Consider the following 23,742-nt stretch of genomic DNA (forward strand, 5'->3'; position numbering starts at 1 on the left):
TTTCCCAATCTGTTTCTCCACATCTCTGCTGCTATTGGGGGGCCTATAGTAAACACCCAACAAGGTAACTGCACCTTTCCTATTTCTGACTTCAGCCCATACTACCTCCAAAGGCAGGTCTCCCTCGAACTGCCTTTCTGCAGCCGTTATACCATTTCTAATTAGCAATGCCACCCTCCCTCCTTTTTTACCACCCTCCCTAATCTTACAGAAACATCTGCAACCAGGAACCTCCAACAACCATTCCTGTCCCTCTTCTATCCACGTTTCCGTGATGGCCACAACATCGTAGTCCCAGGTACCGATCCACGCCTTAAGTTCACCCACCTTATTTCTGATTTCTGATTTCATCCACTATTTTCTTGTTTATTCTACATGTTACCTTCTCAAAGAACTATAATACATTTGTCAGATATGATTTCTCTTTCATGAAACAAGAGTGTCACCGCTTGATTAGACAATAGATAATAGACAACAGGTGCAGGAGTCGGCCATTCTACCCTTCGAGCCAGCACCACCATTCATTATGATCATGGCTGATTATCCTCAATCAGTAACCTGTTTCTGCCTTATTCCCATAACCCTTGATTCCGCTATCCTTAAGACCTCCATCCAACTCTTTCTTGAAAGTATCCAGAGACTTGGCCTCCATAGGCTTCTGGGGCAGAGCATTCCACACACCCACCACTCTCTGGGTGAAGAAATTTCTCCTCAACTCTGTTCTAAATGGTCTACCCCGTATTTTTAAGTTGTGTCCTCTGGTTCAGGACTCCTCCATCAGCGGAAACATGTTTCCTGCCTCCAGAATGACCAATCCTTTAATAATCTTATACGTCTCAGTCAGATCTCCTCTCAGTCTTCTAAACTCAAGGGTATACAAGCCCAGTCACTCCAGTCTTTCAGTGTAAGGTAATCCCGCCATTCCAGGAATTGACCTCATGAACCTACACTGCACTCCCTCAATAGCCAGAATGTCTTTCCTCAAATTTGGAGACCAGAACTGCACACAATATTCCAGGTGCGGTCTCACCAGGGCCCTATACAGCTGCAGAAGAACCTCTTTGCTTCTATACTCAATTCCTCGTGTTATGAAGGCCAGCAGGCTATTAGCTTTCTTCACTGCCTGCTGTACCTGCAGGCTTGCTTTCATTGCCTGATGTACAAGAACACCTAGATCTCGTTGTACTGCCCCTTTACCTTACTTGATTCCATTTAGGTAGTAGTCTGCCTTCCTGTTCTTGCCACCAAAGTGAACAACCACACATTTATCCACATTAAACTGCATCTGCCATGCATCTGTCCACTCACCTAGCCTGTCCAGGTCACCCTGTAATCTCCTAACATCCTCCTTACATTTCACCCTGCCACCCAGCTTTGTATCATCAGCAATTTTGCTAATATTACTTTTTATACCATCATCTATATCATTAATGTATCTTGTAAAAAGCTGCGGTCCCAGCACGGATCCCTGCGGTGCCCCACTGCCATTCTGAAAGGGAGCCGTTTATCACTACTTTGTTTCCTGTCAGCCAATCAATTTTCAATCCAAGTCAGTATTTTGCCCCCAATATCATGCGGCCTAATTTTGCTCACTAACGTCCTATGTGGGACTTTATCAAAGGCTTTCTGAAAGTCCAGTTACACTACATCCACTGGATCTCCCTTGTCCATCTTCAGAATTACATCCTCAAAAAATTCCAGAAGATTAGTCAAGCATGATTTCCCCTTCATAAATCCATGCTGACTCTGACCTATCCTGTTACTACTATCCAGATGTGTCGTAATGTCATCCTTTATAATAGATTCCAGCATCTTTCCCACCACTGAGGTAAGACTAATTGGTCTATAGTTCCCTGCTTTCTCTCTCCCTCCTTTCTTAAAAAGTGGGACAACATTAGCCACCCTCCACTCCTCAGGAACTGATCCTGAATCTATAGAACATTGGAAAATGATCACCAATTCATCCACGATTTCTAGAGCAACCTCCTTCAGTACCCTGGGATGCAGACCATCAGGTCCCAGGGACTTATCAGCCTTCAGACCTAACAGTCTCTCCAACACCATTTTCTGGTAAATATATATTCCCTTCAGTTCAGGTCTTTCAGCCACTATTACCTCTGGGAGATTGCTTGTGTCTTCCCCAGTGAACACATATATATTTACTATATATTTCTAAATTTTCTGCAATTACATCCTTTATGATAGACTGGAACATTTTTCCAGTGACCTGTGCTAAGCTAATTGGCCTACAGTTAACTTTTTCTTGTCTCCCTCCCTTTTTGAATAAGGGTGTTGCAATGGTGGTTTTCCAATCACTTTTCCAATTGGTTTTTATGAATCTAAGTATTCTTGGAAAACTATTACTCGTCCATCAATTATCTCTGAAGCTACTGTCCCAAAGCTCGTCCCTTTTGTTCTAAAAGCTGTTCCTTGACTCAAGGAGACTCTGTCCTTGTTTTTTTTTCAGGGAGCAATAAACTGGGCCAGACTCTGATCAGTCTGGTTTGGTACAGAGATGAAAAGGATTTTGTTTGTGTAAGCAGATGAGACTTCAGGCCAAAGTGGTCATGCTTTGGAAGTGACTTGTATAAAGAGAGGGGAGTGGTTAGCTCTCCAGCTAGCTGAGCTGAGCAGTTTTACTTCAGTCTGGCGTGGTGAGGAATTCAACAGGGAGATCTGTGGAAACTCTCTCTCTTTTTCTGCCCTTCAACTTCAACCTACAAGCATGTGTTCCATTTATACTGGATTTTAAAGGGAGTTTGCTTATTAGGACTGTTGTGTATATTCGGAACAGCATAATTAAGTCTAGTTGGATAGGTTGAGTTCTGTAGGGGTTCTTTATTCTGTTCTTTGTGTTTCATTGTGTAATGGTATGAATAAATTTTCGTCTGTTTTAAAATCTAGAAGTCAACCTAGCTAACTTAATCCGTGAAATTTTCATTATCCACTTACCGAAGCAAGTTGCAAAGTTGTGGTCTGAGCTGCCTGCTTAAGAATGTTTTGAGTGGTCTGGCTTAGTCCATAACAGACTGGGGGCTCTTTGCGGGATATTAAACAGTGAGTGGTAGGTGCTAGTGCCCTTATTTCATGTATTGGTTTGATTGGAACAAAACGTGGGATAGTCATGTCTCTTTCAGTCACCGAAGGTTTTCTGGATGTGGATGCAGTGACCTTGTAAGTTTTTGCAAAAAATGAACAAGAGCAAGTTGCAAGAATTAGCAGAGAAGCTGGAATTGGAACTGCCTGCTTCTGTGAGAAAAGGAGAGAGAATTACAGCAGGAGTTCAGCATTTAACCTTGCTGGAGGAACTATCAAAATCTATAGAGATGGCAAGAATTCCATTGTAAATGAAGCAGCTTGAGTTCGAGGCAAGAGATAAGGAAAGGGCAGCAGAAATTAAACAATTTGAGCCATGACTCAAAGCAGAAGAGAGAAAAAGAGAGAGAGCAGCAGAACAGAGAAAAAGAGAGAAGAGCAGAAGAGAGGGAAAATGAGAGCAGAGAAAGAAAGTGTGCTTGAACTTCTAACACTGACACTTGAAAAGGAAAGTCAGTTTTAAAGGCTGGAGATAAAAACTGAGAGTAGGCTCAGTGAGGAAGTAGTGCAAACTCATGTGGAAGAGCAGAGAGTTAAAACAGCAAGATTAGCAGCTGAAGTGGCTGATGATTATGAATTGGTCCATAAAATACAGTTTGGCTTCCAGAATCAACTTCAGTCCATGAGGGATAGAAATTAGGTAAAAGAGAATTCCTCACATGGAAAGGGCAAGGTATATCTCAGTGAAGATCATAAGGAGAACTTACCACAGGGTGGAAAAGAAACCCTTGAGGGGGACAAAGAAGTTAAAAGGCTCCGGTGTTTTCATTATAATAAAGTAGGCCACACAAAATCACAGTGTTGGTGGGCTAGAAGAAAGCTAGATGTAGGCAAACCAGACAAGCCTGGAAGTTTTGTTGGACTAATAACAAAAAGCACAAGAGAAGTTAGACAACTGCCTCAGAATGTACAGTATGATCAGAGCTTGATTAAGGAGGAAGTGCGAGACCTGCTTTAAAATATACATACAAGGGTAAAGTTTATTCACATACACCAAAAGCAATAGGTAAGGAGGTTGCAATATGAAGGCACACAGGATCCTCTCAGTCTGTAATGCTGAGGGATGAGGAGATATGCATTCCTGAGAGAATATTGCCATTAAACGTACTGGTAACAGGAATTCATGGTGAGACAAAAAGTGCTCAATTATGTAATGTGAGGCTAGAGTCCAGAGAAGAGTGGAGAGTTTGTGGCAGGAGTACTGGACAAACTCTCAGCTCCAGGAATACAATTTATCCTTGCAAATGTTGTAGCTGATTCACCAGTAGATGTTGAAAAGCCAGTAGAGCCACAAACAACTGAAGACCTGGAAAATGTTTATCCAGGAATTTTCCCTGATTGTGTGACCACAAGATCACAGAGGCATAAGCTGAAGGAGGTGAGATCAAAAGGCACAGATAAGGAAGCTGATGTAGTTATCCAAAACTGTCTTTGATCAGATAAGTGGAACAGAGAGGGAGCAAATAGGTAAACATACCAGTATATTTGGCTCTGCTAAGCTGATTGAATTACAGCAGAAAGATGAGGAGTTAAAACAGTTATATCAAAAGGCATTTACAGAGAAAGAAAGTGAATGCATTCCTGAGAGTTATTTCTTAACAAATGATGTCTTAATGAGGAAATGGAGATCATCACACATTCAAGCAGATCAAATTGTTTTGTTAGTAGGGTATAGAAAGGAGGTGCTGCGAGTGGCATATGAGCTACCATTTAGAGGTCTTTTAGAGGTAAGGAAAACACAGGCCAAAATACAAAGACATTTTTACTGGCCTGGACTAAACAAAGGGAGGGTTGAATTTTGCCAGACATGCCATACATGTCAGTTAATCGAAAAACCATAGGCAGTAATAAAACCTATACCTTTTAATATCTATTCCAACATTTGAGGAACCTTCCACAAGAGTCTTGATTGATTGCGTATGTCCCCTACCTCAGACAAAAAGTGTGAATAAGTATTTATTAACAATAATGGATGTATCGACTAGATTTCCAGAGGCAATCCCATCACACAACATCAGAGCTAAAAGGGTTGTAGAAGAACTACTTAATTTTTTTTACTAGATACGGACTACCAATAGAGATCCAGTCAGATCAAGGATCAAACTCCACATCCAAACTATTCAAGGAGGTTATGGATAACTTGGGAATAAAGCAATTCAAGTCTATTGTGTACCATCTGGAATCGCAGGGAGTGCTAGAGAGATGGCATCAAACACTGAAGACCATGTTGAGGGCTTATCATCAAGATTATCCAGATGATTGGGATAAGGGAGTTCCATTTGTACATTTTGCGATCAGAGATGCACCAAATGAATCTACTAAATTCAGTCCATTTGAATTAATTTTTGGGCATGAAGTAAGAGGACTGTTAAAATTGATTAAGGAGAAATTTAGATTTAGATTAGTTAAAGTGTGGAAACAGGCCCTTCGGCCCAACAAGTCCACACCAACCCGCCGAAGCGAAACCCACCCATACCCCTACATTTACCCCTTACCTAACACTACAGGCAATTTAGTATGGCCAATTCACCTGACCCTGCACATCTTTGGATGGTGGGAGGAAACCGGAGCACCCGGAGGAAACCCACGCAGACACGGGGAGAACGTGCAAACTCCACACAGTTAGTCGCCTGAGGCGGGAATTGAACCCGGGTCTCTGGCGCTGTGAGGCAGCAGTGCTAACCACTGTGCCACCGTGCTGCCCATAAATTCCAAATTAATAAGTTGGAATTCAGAGACCACCAATTTGGACTATGTGTCAAATTTTAGGGAACAATTAAATAGAGCTGGAGAGTTGGTGAGACAGCATTTAGAAGTATCACAGCATACAATGAAACGAGAAATAGATGAGAAATCACATGTTCGCAATTTTGCAGTTGGGGATAAGGTATTGGTGTTACTTCCAGTGAGAGGTGACCCATTAAAAGCAAGGTTTATCAAATTGAGAAGAAATTGAGTGAGGTGAGCTACTTGATAAGGACTCCAGACAGGAAAAAATCTCATGTGAATTTGCTCAAAAGGTATTTTGATAGGGAAGGAAAGCAAGGGGAGAAAGTGTTAAACCAAGTTCAGAGGATTCTGAATTGGACATTCCTCAAATCCAGTTGGACAATGAGGAAGTTGTCAAAAATTGTCATAAGTTATTGAGTTACCTTCCACAAGAAAATTGAAATGACCTGAAAGACTTATTATATTCACATGGGGAAATATGTGTAAATAAACAGGGAAGTATTAACCTAATTGTCCATGGTGTAGATATAGGAGATGCTGTTCCAATTAAGCATCATCCTTCTAGGCATAACCCCCTAAAGTTGGCACAAGTTCAGACGGAGGTAGAGTACATGCTCCAAGATGGCATAATCGCAGTGAGTTACATTGACTGGAGCTCACCTATAGTCATGGTGCCAAAGCCAGATGGTGCCCAACGGTCATGTGTGGACTATCGCAAAGTCAATGCTGTTACAAAGACTGATGATATTAATTCCATGGTTTGAGGACTGTGTCAAAAAAGTGGGACAAGCAACTTACATTTCTAAGTTGGACTTGCTCAGAAGCTACTGGCAAGTACCTCCTGTCAGAGAGAGCAAAGGCAATTTCGGCTTTCATATTGCCAAATGGACTATATCAATTCAAAGTTGAAAATGTGTTGCTGGAAAAGTGCAGCAGGTCAGGCAGCATCCAAGGAGCAGGAGAATCGACGTTTTGGGCTGGAGCCCTTCTCCAGCATCTGCAGTCCTCACTTTCTCCTCCTATATCAATTCAAAGTCATGTCATTTGCTATGAAAAACCCTCCAGACACATTTCAGAGACTAACTAATAAGGTCATTAGCGGATTACCCAACTGTGTGATACATATTGATGACGTGGTGATGTTTAGTCACTCATGGAAGGAACATTTACAGCATTTATTGGACTTGTTCGATGGACATCGGAAGGCAGACTTGGTGGTAAACCTAGCTAAAAATGAATTTGCCAAAGCCCAAGTCACCTTCCTGGACCATCTTATGAGACATGGACAAATGGCCCCACTGGATGCAAAATCGAAAGTAATTGAAGCATTTCCCACACCCTCAACAAAAAAAGCAGTACTACGGTTCCTGGGGTTGAGTGGATTTTACTGAACATTTGTACCGAACTTTAGCAGTGTGGCTGTTCCACTCACCGAATTGTTAAAAAAGGGCAAGAAGTTTCAGTGGACAGCGGACTGTCAAAGGCATTTGATAGCCTAAACACTATGTTAGCTACTGCCCCAGTATTAGCCATACTGGATTACATGAAGCCTTTCAAGGTGGCTATCGATGCCAGTGATGTGAGTGTCAGTGTGGTGCTCCTGCAGGAGAATGACGAAGGGATAGAAAGACCCATTGGGTATTTTTCCAGGAAGTTGAACGTTCATCAACAGAAATATTCAATGGTGGAGTAAGAGACTTTAAGCTTGGTGATGGCCTTACAACATTTCAATGTTTATATTACCAGCAATGCATCTGAGACAATCATATACACTAATCACAACCCATTAACATTTGTGGAAACATTTAAGGACAAAAATGCCAGACTGTTTAGATGGAACTTGTTGTTGCAGCCATTCAATTTGACAATTGTGCATGTGGCAGGTCATGAAAATGTGATTGCCAATGCATTATTGAGACTCAAATGAGATATGGGGACGTTCAGTCGTGGGTGTATCATGGCCTGATTTTGCATGTGGTTATGCATATTTGCATGTTTATAGTTATTTTCGTGTATATGTGTGTTTAGACTAATAACTGGGTTTTGAAGGGTTAACAATGAAGCAATCTTTTTGTATTGATGGTTCTTTTCTTTTAAGGGGGGAAATGTCACAAAGCTTGTCCCTTTTTTTTTCCTAAGAGCTGTTCCTTGGCTCAAGGACACTCTGTCCTTGATATTTTTCAGAGGGACAATAAACCAGGCCAGGTTCCGTTTAGTCTGGTTTGCTACAGAGATTAAAAGGATTTTGGTAGGCCTTTTGTTTATATGTAAACAGATGAGACTTCAGGCCAGAGTGGCCATGCTTTGGAAGTGACCTGTATAAAGAGAGGGGAGTGGTCAGCTCTCAAACTAGCTGAGCTGAGCAGTTTGAGTTCAGTTTGGAGTTTCACAGTGAGCTGTGTGGAATCTCTCTCGCTCTCGCTCGCTCTCTTGCTCTCGCTCTCGCTCTCTCTCTCTCTCTTTTGCTGCCCTTCAACTTCAACCTGTAAGTATGTGTTCCATTTATTCTGGATTTTCAAGGGAGTTTGCTTATTGGGACTGTTGTGTATATTTGGAACAGCATAATTAAGTCTACTTGGATAGGTTGAGTTCTGTAGGGGTTCTTTATCCTGTTCTTTGTGTTTCATTGTGTAATGTTGTGAATAAATTTTCATCTGTTTTAAAATCTAGTAATCAACCTAGCTAACTTAATCTGGGTAATCTTCACTCTCCACTTACTGAAACAAATTGCAAAGTTGTGATCTGAGCTGCCTGCTTAAGAATGTTTTGAGTGGTCTGGCTTAGTCCATAACACTGCAGTTTTTTAAAGACAAGGACATAACCCATCAGGTCTAGGAGACTTATCAGCCTTTAGACAAATTAATTTCCCTAGTATATATTATCTAGTGATTTTTTTTTTGCTGGGCATGGATATGGTAGTCTAATTAGGGACCAACTGAAATTGTATCCTCATAACTTTACTCAGCTAAACTCTTTGTATTGGGTGCAAATAAATTCAGCTAGCAATTTCAGTTCTGACTTGGAACAACAGCATGCATTTTCTGGAAAAAAAGAGTCTCAACAAGCAACAATTACTGTTTGGTCAAAGCATGTGGTTTTTCTTTTGGAGGGGTGACAGCAGGATGCAAATTCAAGGGCCGAGAATTTTTAGCAGTTTTGATGGTAATATTAAATGAATTGTCAGTTGTTTGAATAGTTATTGTTTGGACTTTCAATTGTTTAATCTTAGAACTCTACCATTCATATGTAATGTTTTTTCTTCCAGGCATGGTGAATGGTGGAAAGCCAAATCTCTTGTAACTAGAAAAGAGGGATACATTCCCAGCAATTATGTGGCAAACATCAACACACTGGAAACTGAGGAGTACGTTGCTTTTTTTTTATACTTAGGTGCACTTTGGATTTTACTTATCAGACTCAAATTAACCTTTGATGTTTTTCAGGTGGTTCTTTAAAGATATCAGCCGCAAAGATTCAGAGAGACTCTTATTATCAGCTGGAAATAAATCTGGTGCTTTCCTCATTAGGGAGAGTGAAACATCAAAAGGTAGGACCTTATAAATCTTTTCCTTAATTTTTACATCTTATGACAGATCTGACTGCAGGGTTGTAGAGTTATGACTGGTTACTTAGATGTTATACATAAACACTTTTTAGATGCACAAAATTATGAGACGTAGAGACAGAGTAGTTCATGAGAATCTCTTCCCCATGTCTGATGTGTCTAAGGGCAGAGGACACAAGTTTAAAATGAACAGCAAATAGTTTGGAGGACATAATAGAAGGATTCTTTTCACTGCAAGGGTGGTAGATATACGGAACATACTGCCTACTCTCACAGCAATTAAAAAGCATCTGGACGAATACCTAAAATGCCAGGGTATAGCAGGCTATGGATCAAGTGTAGGTAAATGGGATGAGTGTAGCCTGGTGCTTGTTTGTCAGCATAGACATGGTGGGCCAATTGGCCTATTTCTATGCTCTATGACTCTTGGACTCCTGATTTATTTTATGGAGTTATGTTTACCTCCAATTTTTTTTCAGGTGTAAAAGAAAACTTTAGCTCCAGAGGATATTGTGAATGTTGTGCTGAGCAATTCAATATGATCTTGTGTAGAAGAAAGGCAAGAATTAAAACGTACGTCAAAATAACTAAAGCTTTCTCTAAAGCAAGGATTCTTTTGAGCAAATATCTTTGAGGGGGATGGTTCTGGAATGCTAAGGAAATGAATTATCTCACCTTTTGGTCATGTAATACCATCATTTTAAAAATTCTAGCTTTAGCATTAAGCAGGTCATCTGTATCTGTTTGTTCCCAACACTACATACCTTTGTTCCAACTTCTGTTTGTTCTCCACCATACCATTTTGAAATTGAGTGCTCCCCACAAGGGCTAAGTATTGTGTTTCTACATGTAAAATAGGTGGTATTTAATGGAGGGAGTCTGAGGTCTTGCCAGTCTACTGGAGAGTTGGTGAGAACCCAAAGTTCTCTCCTTTTGAGAAGATCTGTTGAGGCAATGTGAACCCTCCCCAGGATCCAGGGGTAGAATTTCCACAAAATTAAAGGCTGGCAGATTTTCATTGCTCAACAATGCTACCAGGGTGGCAGTAGCACATGCTGATAGTACACTTACTCAAGGCCAAGGATTTCCTACAGTACAAGCATAGATTAATGATGGCAAGTGGGGGTCACATGGGATGGGGGTGGCTCACAATTTTCCTGATGCTGGGTCTTTCAATCGAGCAGTGAATGCCTATTGAATAGGAAATACTCCATCACGAGAGCCTGCAAACAATCCCAAACATATTCATTTTCCGGGTTCCCACATTCCACATTGCCTGTTGCCAGGTAAATACCATTAGTAGTGGTATGAGACTTTAAGTGGATCTTAATTGTGCACTTAAGGGCCTCAATTGAACACTTCCATGGGCCTCCTACATAGACTCAATTAGAGCCATGGTGAAAGTGGAAATTCCTTATCTGCCATTTTTATGCCTGATTAAATGCCCTCAAAACCAAACCTGGACTGGTGGATGGTATTAAATTCCACCAATGATTGGGAACAATTGTGGCAAATGAATTTGTCACAGTGGATGCCACTAAGTCTGAGATCCTACATTTTAAATCAGTAAATAATACATCATTGTTTTGTTTTCCCAATTGAAAAACTGAAGCAGTGGAGACACAATAATTCAATGTAAAGTATTATGAAAAAGACTAAGGAAATTTTTCCCTCTATAATTAGATTAGATTACATTAGATTAGATTACATTACAGTGTGGAAACAGGCCCTTCGGCCCAACAAGTCCACACCGACCCGCCGAAGCGCAACCCACCCATACCCCTACATTTACCCCTTACCTAACACTACGGGCAATTTAGCATGGCCAATTCACCTGACCTGCACATCTTTGAACTGTGGGAGGAAACCGGAGCACCCGGAGGAAACCCACGCAGACACGGGGAGAACGTGCAAACTCCACACAGTCAGTCGCCTGAGGCGGGAATTGAACCCGGGTTTCTGGCGCTGTGAGGCAGCAATGCCACTGTGCCGCCCAGAGTCAAAATCTCCATCCACTCTAACCCCATTTCCCTGCACTTGGCCCATATCCTTCTAACCCTTTCCTTTCGATGTATTTGTCCAAATGCCTTTTAAATGTTTTTAAAGTACCCACCTCAACCACTTCTGCTGGCAGCTCATTCCGTGTGCATACCACTCTCTGTGTAAAACAAAGTTGCCCCTCAGGTTCCCTTTTCATCTTTTTGCTCAAACTTTAAACTGATGTCCTTTATGATTCCCCAACTCTGGGAGAAAGACTGAGTGCATTCACCCTATCCATGCCTCACATGATGATATATACTTTTATAAGATCCCTTCTCAGTCTCCTAATCTCTAAAGCAACAAGTCCTAGTTTGCCCAATCTCTCCCTATAACTCAGACCATTGATTCCTGGCAATTACTTCTGCACTCCCTCCAGTTTAATAATATCCTTCGTATAAAAATTTGATCGAAACTGAGCACAATACTCCAAGTGCAGCCTCATCAACCTCCTGTACAACTGCAGCATAGCTTCCCAATTTCTGTACTCAATGCCCTGAGTGATGAAGGCCAGTGTGCCTAAGCAGCCTTCACTGCCCTATCTACCTGTGACTCCACTTTCAAAGAACTCTGCACCTGAAGGGCGGCATGGTGGCTCTGGTTAGCACTGCTGCCTCATAGCGCTGGGGACCTGAGTTTGGTTCCAGGCTCAGGTCACTGTCTGTGTGGAGTCTGCACATTATCCCCGTGTCTGTATGGGTTTCCTCTGGGTGCTCCAGTTTCTTCCCACAATCCAAAAGATATGCAGGTTAGGTGAATTCGCCAAGCTATATTGCTCATAGTGTTTAGGGATGTGTAAGTTAGGTGCATTAGTAATGGGACATGTAGAGTAATAGAGGAGGAGAATGAATCTAGGTTGGATACTCTTCAGAGGGTTTGTGTGGATCAGTTGGAGTGAAGGGCCTGTTTTCACACAGTAGGAACTCTAAATAAAATGAACTCCAAGATCCCTCAGTTCCTAAGGTGCTACCATTCACCATGAAACTCCTACCTTGATGTGACTTTCCAAAATGCAAGACCTCCCATTTATCTATATTAAACTCCATTTGCCATTTCTCAGCCCACTTTCACAGCTGATCAAGGTCCTACTGCAACTTCTGATAAACTTCCTGACTGTCCACGATACTGTCTATTTAGTGTCATTTACAAACTTACTAATTATGCCTTGTATATTCTCATCCAAATCATTGATATAGGTAACAAACAGCAATGGGCCCAACACTGACCCTGAGGCACTCCAATAGTCACAGGCCTCCAATCTGACAAGCATCCATCCACTATTACCTTCTGCTTCTTACCATCAAGTCAATTGTGTTTCCAATTTGCCAACTCCCCCTGGATTGCATGCAAACTAATCTTCCAGAGCAGCCTACCATGTGGAATCTTATCAAAGGCCTTATTGAAATCCATATAAATTATGTCTACCACCCTGCCCTCATTATCTTTCCTGGTCACTTCATCAAAGACCTCTAACAAATTTGTGAGGCATGACCTCCCATGCACAAAGCCATGCTGACTACTCTTAATCAAACCCTGTCTTTTCAAACTACATATATTTGTTTTGTATGCTCTGAAATAGTACAAAGTTCAGAAAGATTTGATAGAATTTTTCAAGACTTTGAAAGAAAGTGTTAGAAGCTTTTCTCATTGCTAGTGAGAAAGTGCCAGACAAGGGAACATAAAGTCAGAAGTAGACTTTTCAGAGAAAGGTTAGAAGACACTTCTTCGCACGTTGTGTAGTAAAAATGTGGAGTTGAAATACAAATTAGTCATAATCTCACTGAATTGTTGGAACAGGTTTGACTGGTTGCATGATCCAATCTTTGTTCTTTGTACTTCTCAGTAATTGGGTCAAATTAGAGTTTATCTACCTATACTTTCATAGTTAGATACTAAATGTAAAAATTAATTCAACACATTTTTATTTTGATAAAAGTCATGTTTTTACTTACATTGCTCACTTTTGAACCATGTTCCATTTTCAGGTAGTTACTCACTTTCAATGAGAGATTATGATCTTCAAATGGGTGATGTAGTAAAACACTACAAGATTCGGTGCCTGGACAGTGGTGGATTTTACATCTCTCCTAGAATTACATTTCTTGACCTAAATCAGCTAATTAAACATTACCAAAGTAAGTACTGGCAATTTTTGCAATATATCTTAAATGTAGCTTGAAGCATAAGCATCACAGTGAAATATAGTAATTAGAAATTTTACTGTCGCTTGACAAAAAACGAAATTCATTCATTAGCTTATCAATATCATGATTTTAGCTTAAAAATAAGTTCAGTTTTAATTAGTCAATCTTAATCTTGATTTGAAGTCTATGGGTAACACAGCTTTTATTCTGAAATGAGCAGTGACAACTGATAAAGAACCTTTGGTTTATCCAAACTGTCCACTGTCGAGTTGTGATCTCATATACCTTTTTGCATCCTTCTAAAAACTCAGACTCCTTAGAAATGGTGAACAATCAGTTAAAATCTTGGTTTAATTTGAAGGAAGGTATCAAGGAAAATTACTTTCAAACTCCAGCACCCGGCCCCATTCCTTTTCACCCTCAAGAAATCAAAATTAGCCCACAAAACCATTCTGTCTCTGAATTCCTTGCAGTACTTTTCTTTCTGTGAAATAAATATCTACCTCCACCTCTTATCTCCACTCCCCCGCTTTCCAAGCCAGAAACTATGTAAATGTCACTTGAATTAATTCAGCAAGTCATGAATGCATTGTATGAGATGGTAGCATATTTGAAAGATCCACTGCTCTATAAGAGAAGAACCATCACCTTACATACAATCTAGTTATATAACTTAGTCAAGACTCTTGTCCTCCCTAACCTTGTTTTTTTGGAACAAACTGTGAACTTGAGTGATTCCTTTATCAAATTAAACTTGATCAGATCATCTCTGTGTCTGTGCTACTTGAATATCATAACTTTTGATTGTCTGACTACAAAAATGCTCCTAACCAGAAGTGAAATTCATGGAATGTTTCCGTAGCCTCAAAATCATCCACTATGTGTGGAAATCAAAGGTGGACACAATATTCCGGGTGAGATGTTATGACCAAGCTATAGTACAAAAACAAAATAATGCCTTATCCAACAAATATACAATAACACTCTGCTTTTCAGTTATTGCTCATCAAACTTTAGAGATCAAGGGTGAATTACAGTCTTGTCAAATATAATTGCTTTATGTGGTGAACAGGCTACTAATATCTGGTGAATCGTAATTTCTTTTGAGCCAACAATATTAGAGTTGGAGTTAAAGTTGCAGTAATAAATATAAATATTGATGTTATCCACTAGATCTCAATTTGCTGTTCATTCTTAATTGAGCAAAGAGGAATTTATCACAATACTGTTAAACATGAGTCAAATGTCAGTTAGGATGTGTTATATTTCAGTTCATATAGTTCAGTTGCTGAATTCTCCAATTTTCATCATGCCTTGAGAATGTGTATACCAGGCTCATTTTGTTTAACAATTGATTTGCAAAACCCTTTTCAAAACTGTTCATCATAGAATGATGACTCTGGAAGTGAGTGTATTGATCTCATTTACCAATGGTTTAAAATTCAAAGTTCTTTTCAAAAGATTAGACATTTGTTTTTTTATTGTGTCCATTTTGTAAAAAATGATGAATATTGTAATCTGACTGCCTCAGATTAGCAAGTAAAAAAAGCTAATTTGACACTACTGCACTGGAGTGCTTGGACAATATCCTTTCTTCATCTTTAATTATTTGACTGGAGACCTTATATGTTGAGCATTGCCACTATCGCATTCCAAACAATACAATATTCCACTTAAATGTCAATATTAACATTATTTGCCAGATATGTGCAAAATCTCCCAAAACATCAAGATTTGACCAAAACAGTAGAGAATCATCTACTTTCCTCACACTTGCAGAGATTTTAGTAATGTGAGCAAATTTAAAGATTATGACTGTCGTCCTATATTTAGGTCCATTATAAAAATAATTTATGAAGAGGTTCTTGTGGTCAGCTAGTGACTAGTCTTCAAACAGATCCAAAATTATCTATCTAATTTGTTTGTGCAAATGACGGCTTTTATTGCCCTTTTTTTAATTCACTCTTGGGGCACTGCCGTGGCTGGCTCATTCAACTTGTATTGCCCATTGCTACTTATCCTTGAGAAGGTGGTGCATTTTTGAACCACTTTATGGTCCATGTGCTATAGGTAGTGTACAAAGTTGTTGGGTAAGAAAATCCAGGATTTTTACTCCGTGACACTAAAGCAATATGTTTCCAAAAAAGGATGGCTTGGAGGGAAAGTTGGAATTGGTGGTGTTTACATGTATCTACTCCCCTAGATACAAGTGGTTGTGGGTTGAGAGATGTTGCCGAAGGAGTTTTCGTGAATTTCTGTAGTACATCTTGTAGATAGTACACATTGCTGCTACTCAGTGTCGATGGTGAAGCGACTGAATGTTTGTGGATGTGATGCCAATCGTGACTTTGAGGAGGTGGCAGTGACCTATTTCCTTGAACCACTTTGGTGTAGGTAGACCCCATAATGCCATTAAGGAGAGAGTTCAAGGATTTGGAGACAGCAGCACTGAAGGAACAGTGACACTCCAGATCAGGATGGTGAGTGGCTTGGGTGGAGCCTATAGGTGCTGATATTCCCATACATTTGCTACCCTTGATCTTTTAGGTGGTACATATTGCGGGTTTGGAAGGTGTTTTCAGAGGGGCCTTGGCAAATTATAGAGTGCATCTTGTAGATGGTGCAACTATCTCCACTAAGAAAAAAAATCAACTGCTTCCCCTTGACAAAGTCACTGTCATCAGTGTCTGCAGTCTGTTGTCTACAGGAATAGTTTCAGAAAACTGGAGGATAGCAAATGTTTTCCCTTGTTCAAGAAGGGGAGTAGACACAACCCTGGTAATTATAGACCAATGAGCCTTACTTCGGTTGTGGATAAAGTGTTGGAAAGGAATATAAGAGAGAGGATTTATAATCATCTAGAAAGGAATAATTTGATTAAGGTAGTCAACATGGTTTTGTGAAGGGTAGGTCATGTCTCAGAAACCTTATTGAGTTCTTTGAGAAGGTGACCAAACAGGTCGATGAGGTAAAATGGTTGATGTATGTATGGATTTCAGTAAAACACTTGATAAGGTTCCCCACGGTACACTATTGCAGAAAATATGGAGGCATAGGACTGAGGGTGATTTAGCAGTTTGGATCAGAAATTGGCTAGCCGAAAGAAGACAGAGGTTGGTGGTTGATGGGAAATGGTCATCCTGGTGTTACTAGTGGTATACTACAGGATCTGATTAGATTAGATTAGATTACAGTGTGGAAACAGGCCCTTCGGCCCAACAAGTCCACACCGACCCGCCGAAGCGAAACCCACCCATACCCCTACATTTACCCCTTACCTAACACTACGGGCAATTTTAGTATGGCCAATTCACCTAACCTGCACATCTTTGGACTGTGGGAGGAAACCGGAGCACCCGGAGGAAACCCACGCAGACACGGGGAGAATGTCCAAACTCCACACAGTCAGTCGCCTGAGTCGGGAATTGAACCCGGGTCTCTGGCGCTGCGAGGCAGCAGTGCTAACCACTGTGCCACCGTGCCACAATCTGTTTTGGGGCCACTGCTGTTTGCCATTTTTATAAATGACTTGTATGAGGATTTAGAAGGATGGTTTAGTAAATTTGCAGATAACACTAAATTGGGTGTAGTTGTGGACAGTGCTGAAGGATGTTGCAATTTACAGAGGGACATAGATAAGCTGCAGAGCTGGGCTGAGAGGTGGCAAATGGAGTTTAATGCAGAAAAGTGTGGTGTGATTCACTTTGGAAGGAGTAACAGGAGTACAGAGTACAAGGCAAATGGTAAGATTCTAGTCATGATTTGGAGATGCCGGTGTTGGACTGGGGTGTACAAAGTTAAAAATCACACAACACCAGGTTATAGTCCAACAGGAAAGCTAATGTGCTTCCAATTAAACCTGTTGGACTATAACCTGGTGTTGTGTGATTTTTAACTTGGTAAGATTCTTGGTAGTGTGGATGAGCAGAGAGTTCTCTTTGTCCATGTGCATAGATCCCTGAAAGTTGCCGCCCATGTTGATAAAGTTGTTGAGAAGGCATATGGTGTATTAGTTTTTGTTGGTAGAGGGATTGAGTTTCGGAGCCATGAGGTCATGTTGCAGCTGTACAAAACTCTGGTGCATCTGCACTTGGAGTATTGCTTACAGTTCTGGTCGCCGCATTATAGGAAGGATGTGGAAGCATTGGAAAGAGTGCAGAGGATATTTACCAGGATATTGCCTGGTATGGAAGGAAAGTCTTATTAGGAAAGGCTGAGGGATTTGAGGCTGTTTTCACTAGAAAGAAGAAGGATAAGAAGTGACTTAATAGAGATATACAAGATGATCATAGGATTAGATAGGGTGGACAGTGAGAGCCTTTTTCCTTGGATGATGATGGCTAGCATGAGGGCACAGAGCTTTAAACTGAGGGGTGATAGATATAGGACAGATGTGAGAGGTAGTTTCTTTACTCAGAGTAGTAAGGGCGTGGAATGCCCTGCCTGTAACAGTCGTAGACTGGTCAACATTAAGGACATTTAAATGGTCATTGGATAATCATATGGATGATAATGGAGTAGTGTAGGTTAAATGAGTTTCAGATTGGCACAACATCGTGGGCCGGAGGGCCTGTACTGTGCTGTTAGATTAAGATTAGATTCCCTACAGTGTGGAAACAGGCTCTTCAGCGCAACAAGTCCACATCGACTCTCCGAAGAGTAACCCACCCAGATCCATTTCCCTCTGACTAATGCACCTAACACTATGGGCAATTTAGAATGGCCAATTCACCTAACCTGCACATCTTTGGACCGTGCGAGGAAACAAGAGCACCCAGAGGAAGCCCACGCAGACAAAGGGAGAATGTGCAAACTCCACACAGACAGTCGCCCAAGGCTGGAATTGAACCTGGGACCCTGGTGCTGTGAGGCAGCAATGCTAACCACTGAGCCACCTCTAGGTTATATGTTAGGTTCTAGGTTCAATGTTCTATCATAAAATCTGGAAGAATTTCAGTATACCTAGAACAGTTTTTTAGAAAAAAAGTATGTAAATGTGATCAGGCTGTCTTGGATCTGGTAATCTCTAATCTGAATAAACATACCCCCACCACAGAAACAGTGACCATAATATGAGAGAATTTAGCATTCAGTTTGAAATGAGAAGCCTGGGTCAGAACCAACTGTGGCAAAACTTAAATAAGGGTAACTTCAAAGTAATGAGGCCAGAGTTGGCTGGAGGGGGCAGGAAAAGGAGTGTAGCAGAAGGTTTTTGATGAAAAGTGGCAACATTAAGAAGGTAGTACATAGCAAAGATATGTCCCAATGAGGAAGGAGAATGCAAGAAAGCGTATAAGCCTGCCATGGTTAACCAAGGAAGTTAAGGGTAGCATCAATTCGAAAGAAATGCAGCTTAGTGGTAAACAAGATGATTGAGAAATTTTTAAATGCCAACAAAAGGTTACCTTTTTATAAAATGGACGAAACAAAATATGGTGGTAAACTAGCAAGAAATGTGAGAACTGCTTTAAATATGTCAAAGGAAGAGAAAATTCAAAGTGAACATAGCTTGTTTGGAGAATAATTATGTGGACCCAGCAAATTATAGAAGAGTTCAAAATGTTTTTCATGGTAGAAGAGGGAAACTCAGATGTCTAAACATTGCTAAGTCAGGATTTTGCAGCAGGTCAGATACTAGGGGGTATACCAGTTAATTCTCAAATCTTTCCTACCATTTACAAGACAGCAGTCAAGGTTGTGAACTCACCTGAATGAGTCCAACAAGACTCAAGAACCTTGATACCTTCCAGTGCAAGCAGCATCCAGGGAACAGGAGATTCGACGTTTCGGGCACAGGCCCTTCTTCAGGAAGGGCCTGAAGAAGGGCCTTTGCCCGAAACGTCGAATCTCCTGTTCCCTGGATGCTGCCTGACCTGCTGTGCTGTTCCAGCAATAAAGTTTCAACTTTGATCTCCAGCATCTGCAGACCTCACTTTCTCCACCTTCCAGTGCAAAGCAACCCACATGTTTGGTGCCTCACTCAAAGCTTTAAAGCTTTATTCCCTCTGTCAGTGTTGAGGGGGAGTAAGTGTGGTTTGTAAATCTAGCCATTCAGCACGTGAATACAAATGTTATAAACTGCCAAAAATCACCAGTCCATTGTTAATTTATGAGAACTTTAGTAAGTCATTAAATAATAGGTATATTCCTTGTATTTTAATTTGCTGAATATTTTGCTTGATCTCCATTCAAAGCATCCATTCAAACTAAAATCAACAATATAGGAGAAAACTGATATTTGTATAGTATCACATTTCACTTGCATATAAAAAAAAATCAGCTGTTATTCTCAATCCTTTCCCAAGAAAAACATGGTCCACTATGGTCATATCTCAAACATGAAGTGTGACTAGAATGATGTAGTTGAATGTACCAAAAAATTCACTACATTGGTGACTGGAACCAATGATGCTGAAGTAAAACATTAATAACTGTCCCACTGACAACGTGAGACAAACAAGCGTAATGGTGTAAAGAGGGACTTATTGAGCTTGGGACCGAAACAGCTTAAAGCATGGCCAAGAATGATAGGGCAGTTACATTTCATGATGCAGAAGAGGCCAGAATTAGAGGAACATCGAAATTTCAGAGGTTTGAGTAGCTGGAAAAGATTAGAGATATACATTATAGAAAAAGAAAACAATTACTTAATATGTTGGACTACAATAACATTAATGAACAGGCCTACTAGAACATTTTTATTTTCAAGAAAATATTGTGCACAATATTTCACTTCAAACCCTAATTGTTTTAATCCACAGAACAGTCTGATGGTCTGTGTCGAAAGCTTGGATCGCCCTGTCTTAGCCCCCAACCACAAAAACCATGGGATAAAGATGCATGGGAAATTCCACGAGAGTCTGTGAAACTAGTCAAGAAACTTGGTGCTGGACAGTTTGGAGAAGTGTGGATGGGTATGTGACTGGCAGTTACTTGGTAAATGTAATCATCTCAATGTGCTATTTGAAAATTAAAATCCTATTAATTATTATGCACCGAGGAGAGGCTTGAATTTGTTGATTCCAGTCTGTTTCCATGATTTCTTATGGAATATTCATGTTATCAGGGCACAATCTTTAGAGACATTTTTCAAGTTGATGAACACCAGCTTTACTTCTGTGGGAATTACTTCAGGTTCTACACTAATTTGGATTGAATATTACTAATTTTCTAATATTGGTTTCCACATTATATCTTGTTTCCACTATGTATTTGGCTTTGTCGTCAACTGACATGTTTGGAGAGTTGAACGAAGAAATATAAAAGAAGGCGAACAACCAGCTAGAGTAGCTTTATTTTTTGATGAAGGTATCCATAATTTTAGTGTCTTTGGACCTGGTTGTGACTTGCAATATATTTTACTGTAGCAGGACTGTAAAATCAGTGCTTCTAGTTTTTGTATTATTGAAGGTATTTCAGCATATTACATGATTAAATCAAATGCTTTGTGTAAAGCCTGCTGTATTTTAAATCTAATAAGATATGGAGTATAGTATTTTTTAGAGACAACTCTTGGTGATGGCACTGGTGATATAAAACTCATAATGTGCAGAAATATTGAAAATACTGCATTGAAAACATTGATATAGTTCTGACACATTTGTTGTACCTACTGACTTCATGAATAGAAAACATTCTATTTGAGAGAGACACAGTGGACATTATCAGGGTCAATGGCTTTTTATAAATAAAAATTGTTTGAGTTTGCAAACATTACAAGTGGTTATTGAAAGTGAAGAGATTTGAGCTGCCTAGTTTCATGATACGCCCTTTGTCTGTTTGTAGTGCTCAGCCTCAAAAGGTTGTTCAGAATACAAGTGAGCTGTGCACTAGGAGCAAATTACTGCAGGTGCTGGAATCTGTACTGAAAAAAGCCAGTACTGGAAATCAGTGGTTCAGAGAGCACACATGGAGAGAGCAAGCTAACGTTTTGAGTCTAGATGACTCTGCAACAGAACTGTGGACTAGTTGATTTCTAAAATAAATAGCAGGCAATGCCCTTAGTAGCGGTTACATGACTGTTAAATGCTGTCATTTGACAGTGTGTAAAATTCCGAGGTGAAAAATGATAACTTAGCTTTCATATTAAAAAAAGCAAATACAATGGTGAAATAACCATTCAATTCTGATTTAAACCTTGAGGTAAGATTAATCATAAGGTAAATAAGATTAAGATAAATGCTAAAGATTATAGACATGCTGTCAAGTGGAATGGATGGAAAAGGCCAGGTGATGTCTGATCATTGTGTTATAAGTTTTATGTACCATTAACTTCACATAATCCGCATCTAGAAATACAAACCACATTTAAATTTGGTTGTATTGCTTGTCCTTGTGCATTTCATTATTGACATGAAATCATTCAAAGTATAGACTTCATTACTTTTCACGCTATTAAATGTTTCACCTTTGTTTAGATGGTGAAGAAACAGATATCAATTCCAGGAAGTATGTTGGTTCTTCACACATCAGCTATTTAGGGTGGCCTGAAGTGCAAGATGTTTCCTCTAATTTGCACAGCTCAGTTGACGTCTATACTCTTCCTTTATGATTGTTCTTACAACTGGCACAGCGCATACGTCAGCAGTGCACATTTCCTCTCTCTCTACTTCTGTCAATTATTCATTTGCAGTAAAGTTTCTTACTCTGACTTGCACAGTATAAGGAAAAATGGGCAAACCTGATGATTTAAGTCTGGAGATATCATTTACAAAATGCTTTCTACGTAAATGTATTTGCTTTATTCTTGGCAGAAAGTGCCCTACAGACCATTTGCAACAAATTGTGATATATAATCGGCTTTGATATCATGAAAACTTTGACTTATTTGTTTTATTTTTGAAAGATTTTGATAAAAATCACAGTTTGTGGATTCGGTAATTGGAATGAGAGCCAGGTGAATCTTATTTACTATGAAATCCTTGATTGGGGTTGTTAACCTGGGCCAATAAGGGAGGCCTGGCTGACAGGGGATTCACAGTGGTCCTTCATCCAGGGACAGGATCTGAGCTGGCTGATCAGAGCCCATGAACTGTGCACATGTGAATAAAGGGTGATGTGGTAACGGGATACCTGCCTCCGTGGAGTTATTACAGAGGACATAGAGAATGGGGTGGGAGGGCAGATTTTGCCTGTTAACTATATCTATTGGAACGATTACCATATTTAAAGGAAGTTTGATTTTTCTATCAATTAAAAAAAGAAATTATTTCCTCAAAGACGAATAAACTTCTCACAACTTGGTTTCTGTACTGTTGGAACTCTCATCTGTGGAGTGTTAGTAAGAATTGATAGTTGTGTTAGTTTGTGGTCTACCTTCTTGTGTCATTGAGAAATTTGTCAGATTTATAAATTCAGATTGTCAGATAAATAAGGCAGATGTAGGCCTTTATGGAATAGAATGTACATAGCTTGTCAAAGGAGGATATCTTTGTTAATCGATTCTTTAAAAACAACCTTTAAATACTATGGTTGGAGCCATATTGGTAGTTTTGCAATGAGGTTGAAGATAAATCAAGCTTGTGCTGAACCAATCTTTAGCATTTGTGGTTTTAATCTGCAATGTATATATTCAATGTTTTGTGTTACCTCATCACAGAATTCATGAGGTTTTTTTTTGCAGAGAAGTATGAAATTGTAAATTCCTGTAGGAACAAAAAGGAGAAGCAATGTAATATGAAAGGCGCAAGAAATAGAGAGACCTAATGTTATATACACACAAATTGTAGAAAATGGCAGAACAGATTGTCAAAGTGGTGAGAAAATGTATAGGTCCCTGGGTTTTGTAAACAGTGACACAGATGACAAAAGCAATTAGATTATGATGAAGTTAATGAAATTCTGGTTTGGTCTTAACTGATATACTGTACCCAATTCTGAGTATCACACTTTAAGAAAAATGTGAAGATTTCGCAATGCAGAAAATAATCATGTGAATGATTTCAGGATGATGGGATTGTGTTGGTTGAATAAATTACAGGAAACAGCGCTGCTCTCCTTAGAGGTTTGAGAAGATTTGATAGAAATGCTCAGGATTGAGATGTACAGCATGGAAACAGACCATTCGTTCCAACCTGTCCATGCTGGCCAGATATCCCAACCCAATCTCGTCCCACCTGCCAGCACCAGGCCCATATCCCTCCAAACCCTTCCTATTCATATACCCATCCA

General features: G+C 40.0%; 1 protein-coding gene across 2 annotated transcripts in view; it reads left to right on the plus strand.

Moving 5' to 3' along the window:
• Window positions 1-23,742, plus strand: part of lyn (LYN proto-oncogene, Src family tyrosine kinase) — a 125,617-nt gene that overhangs the window by 40,757 nt on the left and 61,118 nt on the right. For both annotated transcript variants that reach the window (XM_043688377.1, XM_043688378.1), the window contains exons 6-9: window positions 9,092-9,190; window positions 9,270-9,373; window positions 13,414-13,563; window positions 20,334-20,486. In XM_043688377.1, coding sequence (XP_043544312.1) covers window positions 9,092-9,190; window positions 9,270-9,373; window positions 13,414-13,563; window positions 20,334-20,486 — 506 coding nt within the window. The remainder of the gene's footprint in view (window positions 1-9,091; window positions 9,191-9,269; window positions 9,374-13,413; window positions 13,564-20,333; window positions 20,487-23,742) is intronic.

Source organism: Chiloscyllium plagiosum, chromosome 4 (assembly GCF_004010195.1).
Source record: "Chiloscyllium plagiosum isolate BGI_BamShark_2017 chromosome 4, ASM401019v2, whole genome shotgun sequence".
NCBI classification, from domain to species: domain Eukaryota; kingdom Metazoa; phylum Chordata; class Chondrichthyes; order Orectolobiformes; family Hemiscylliidae; genus Chiloscyllium; species Chiloscyllium plagiosum.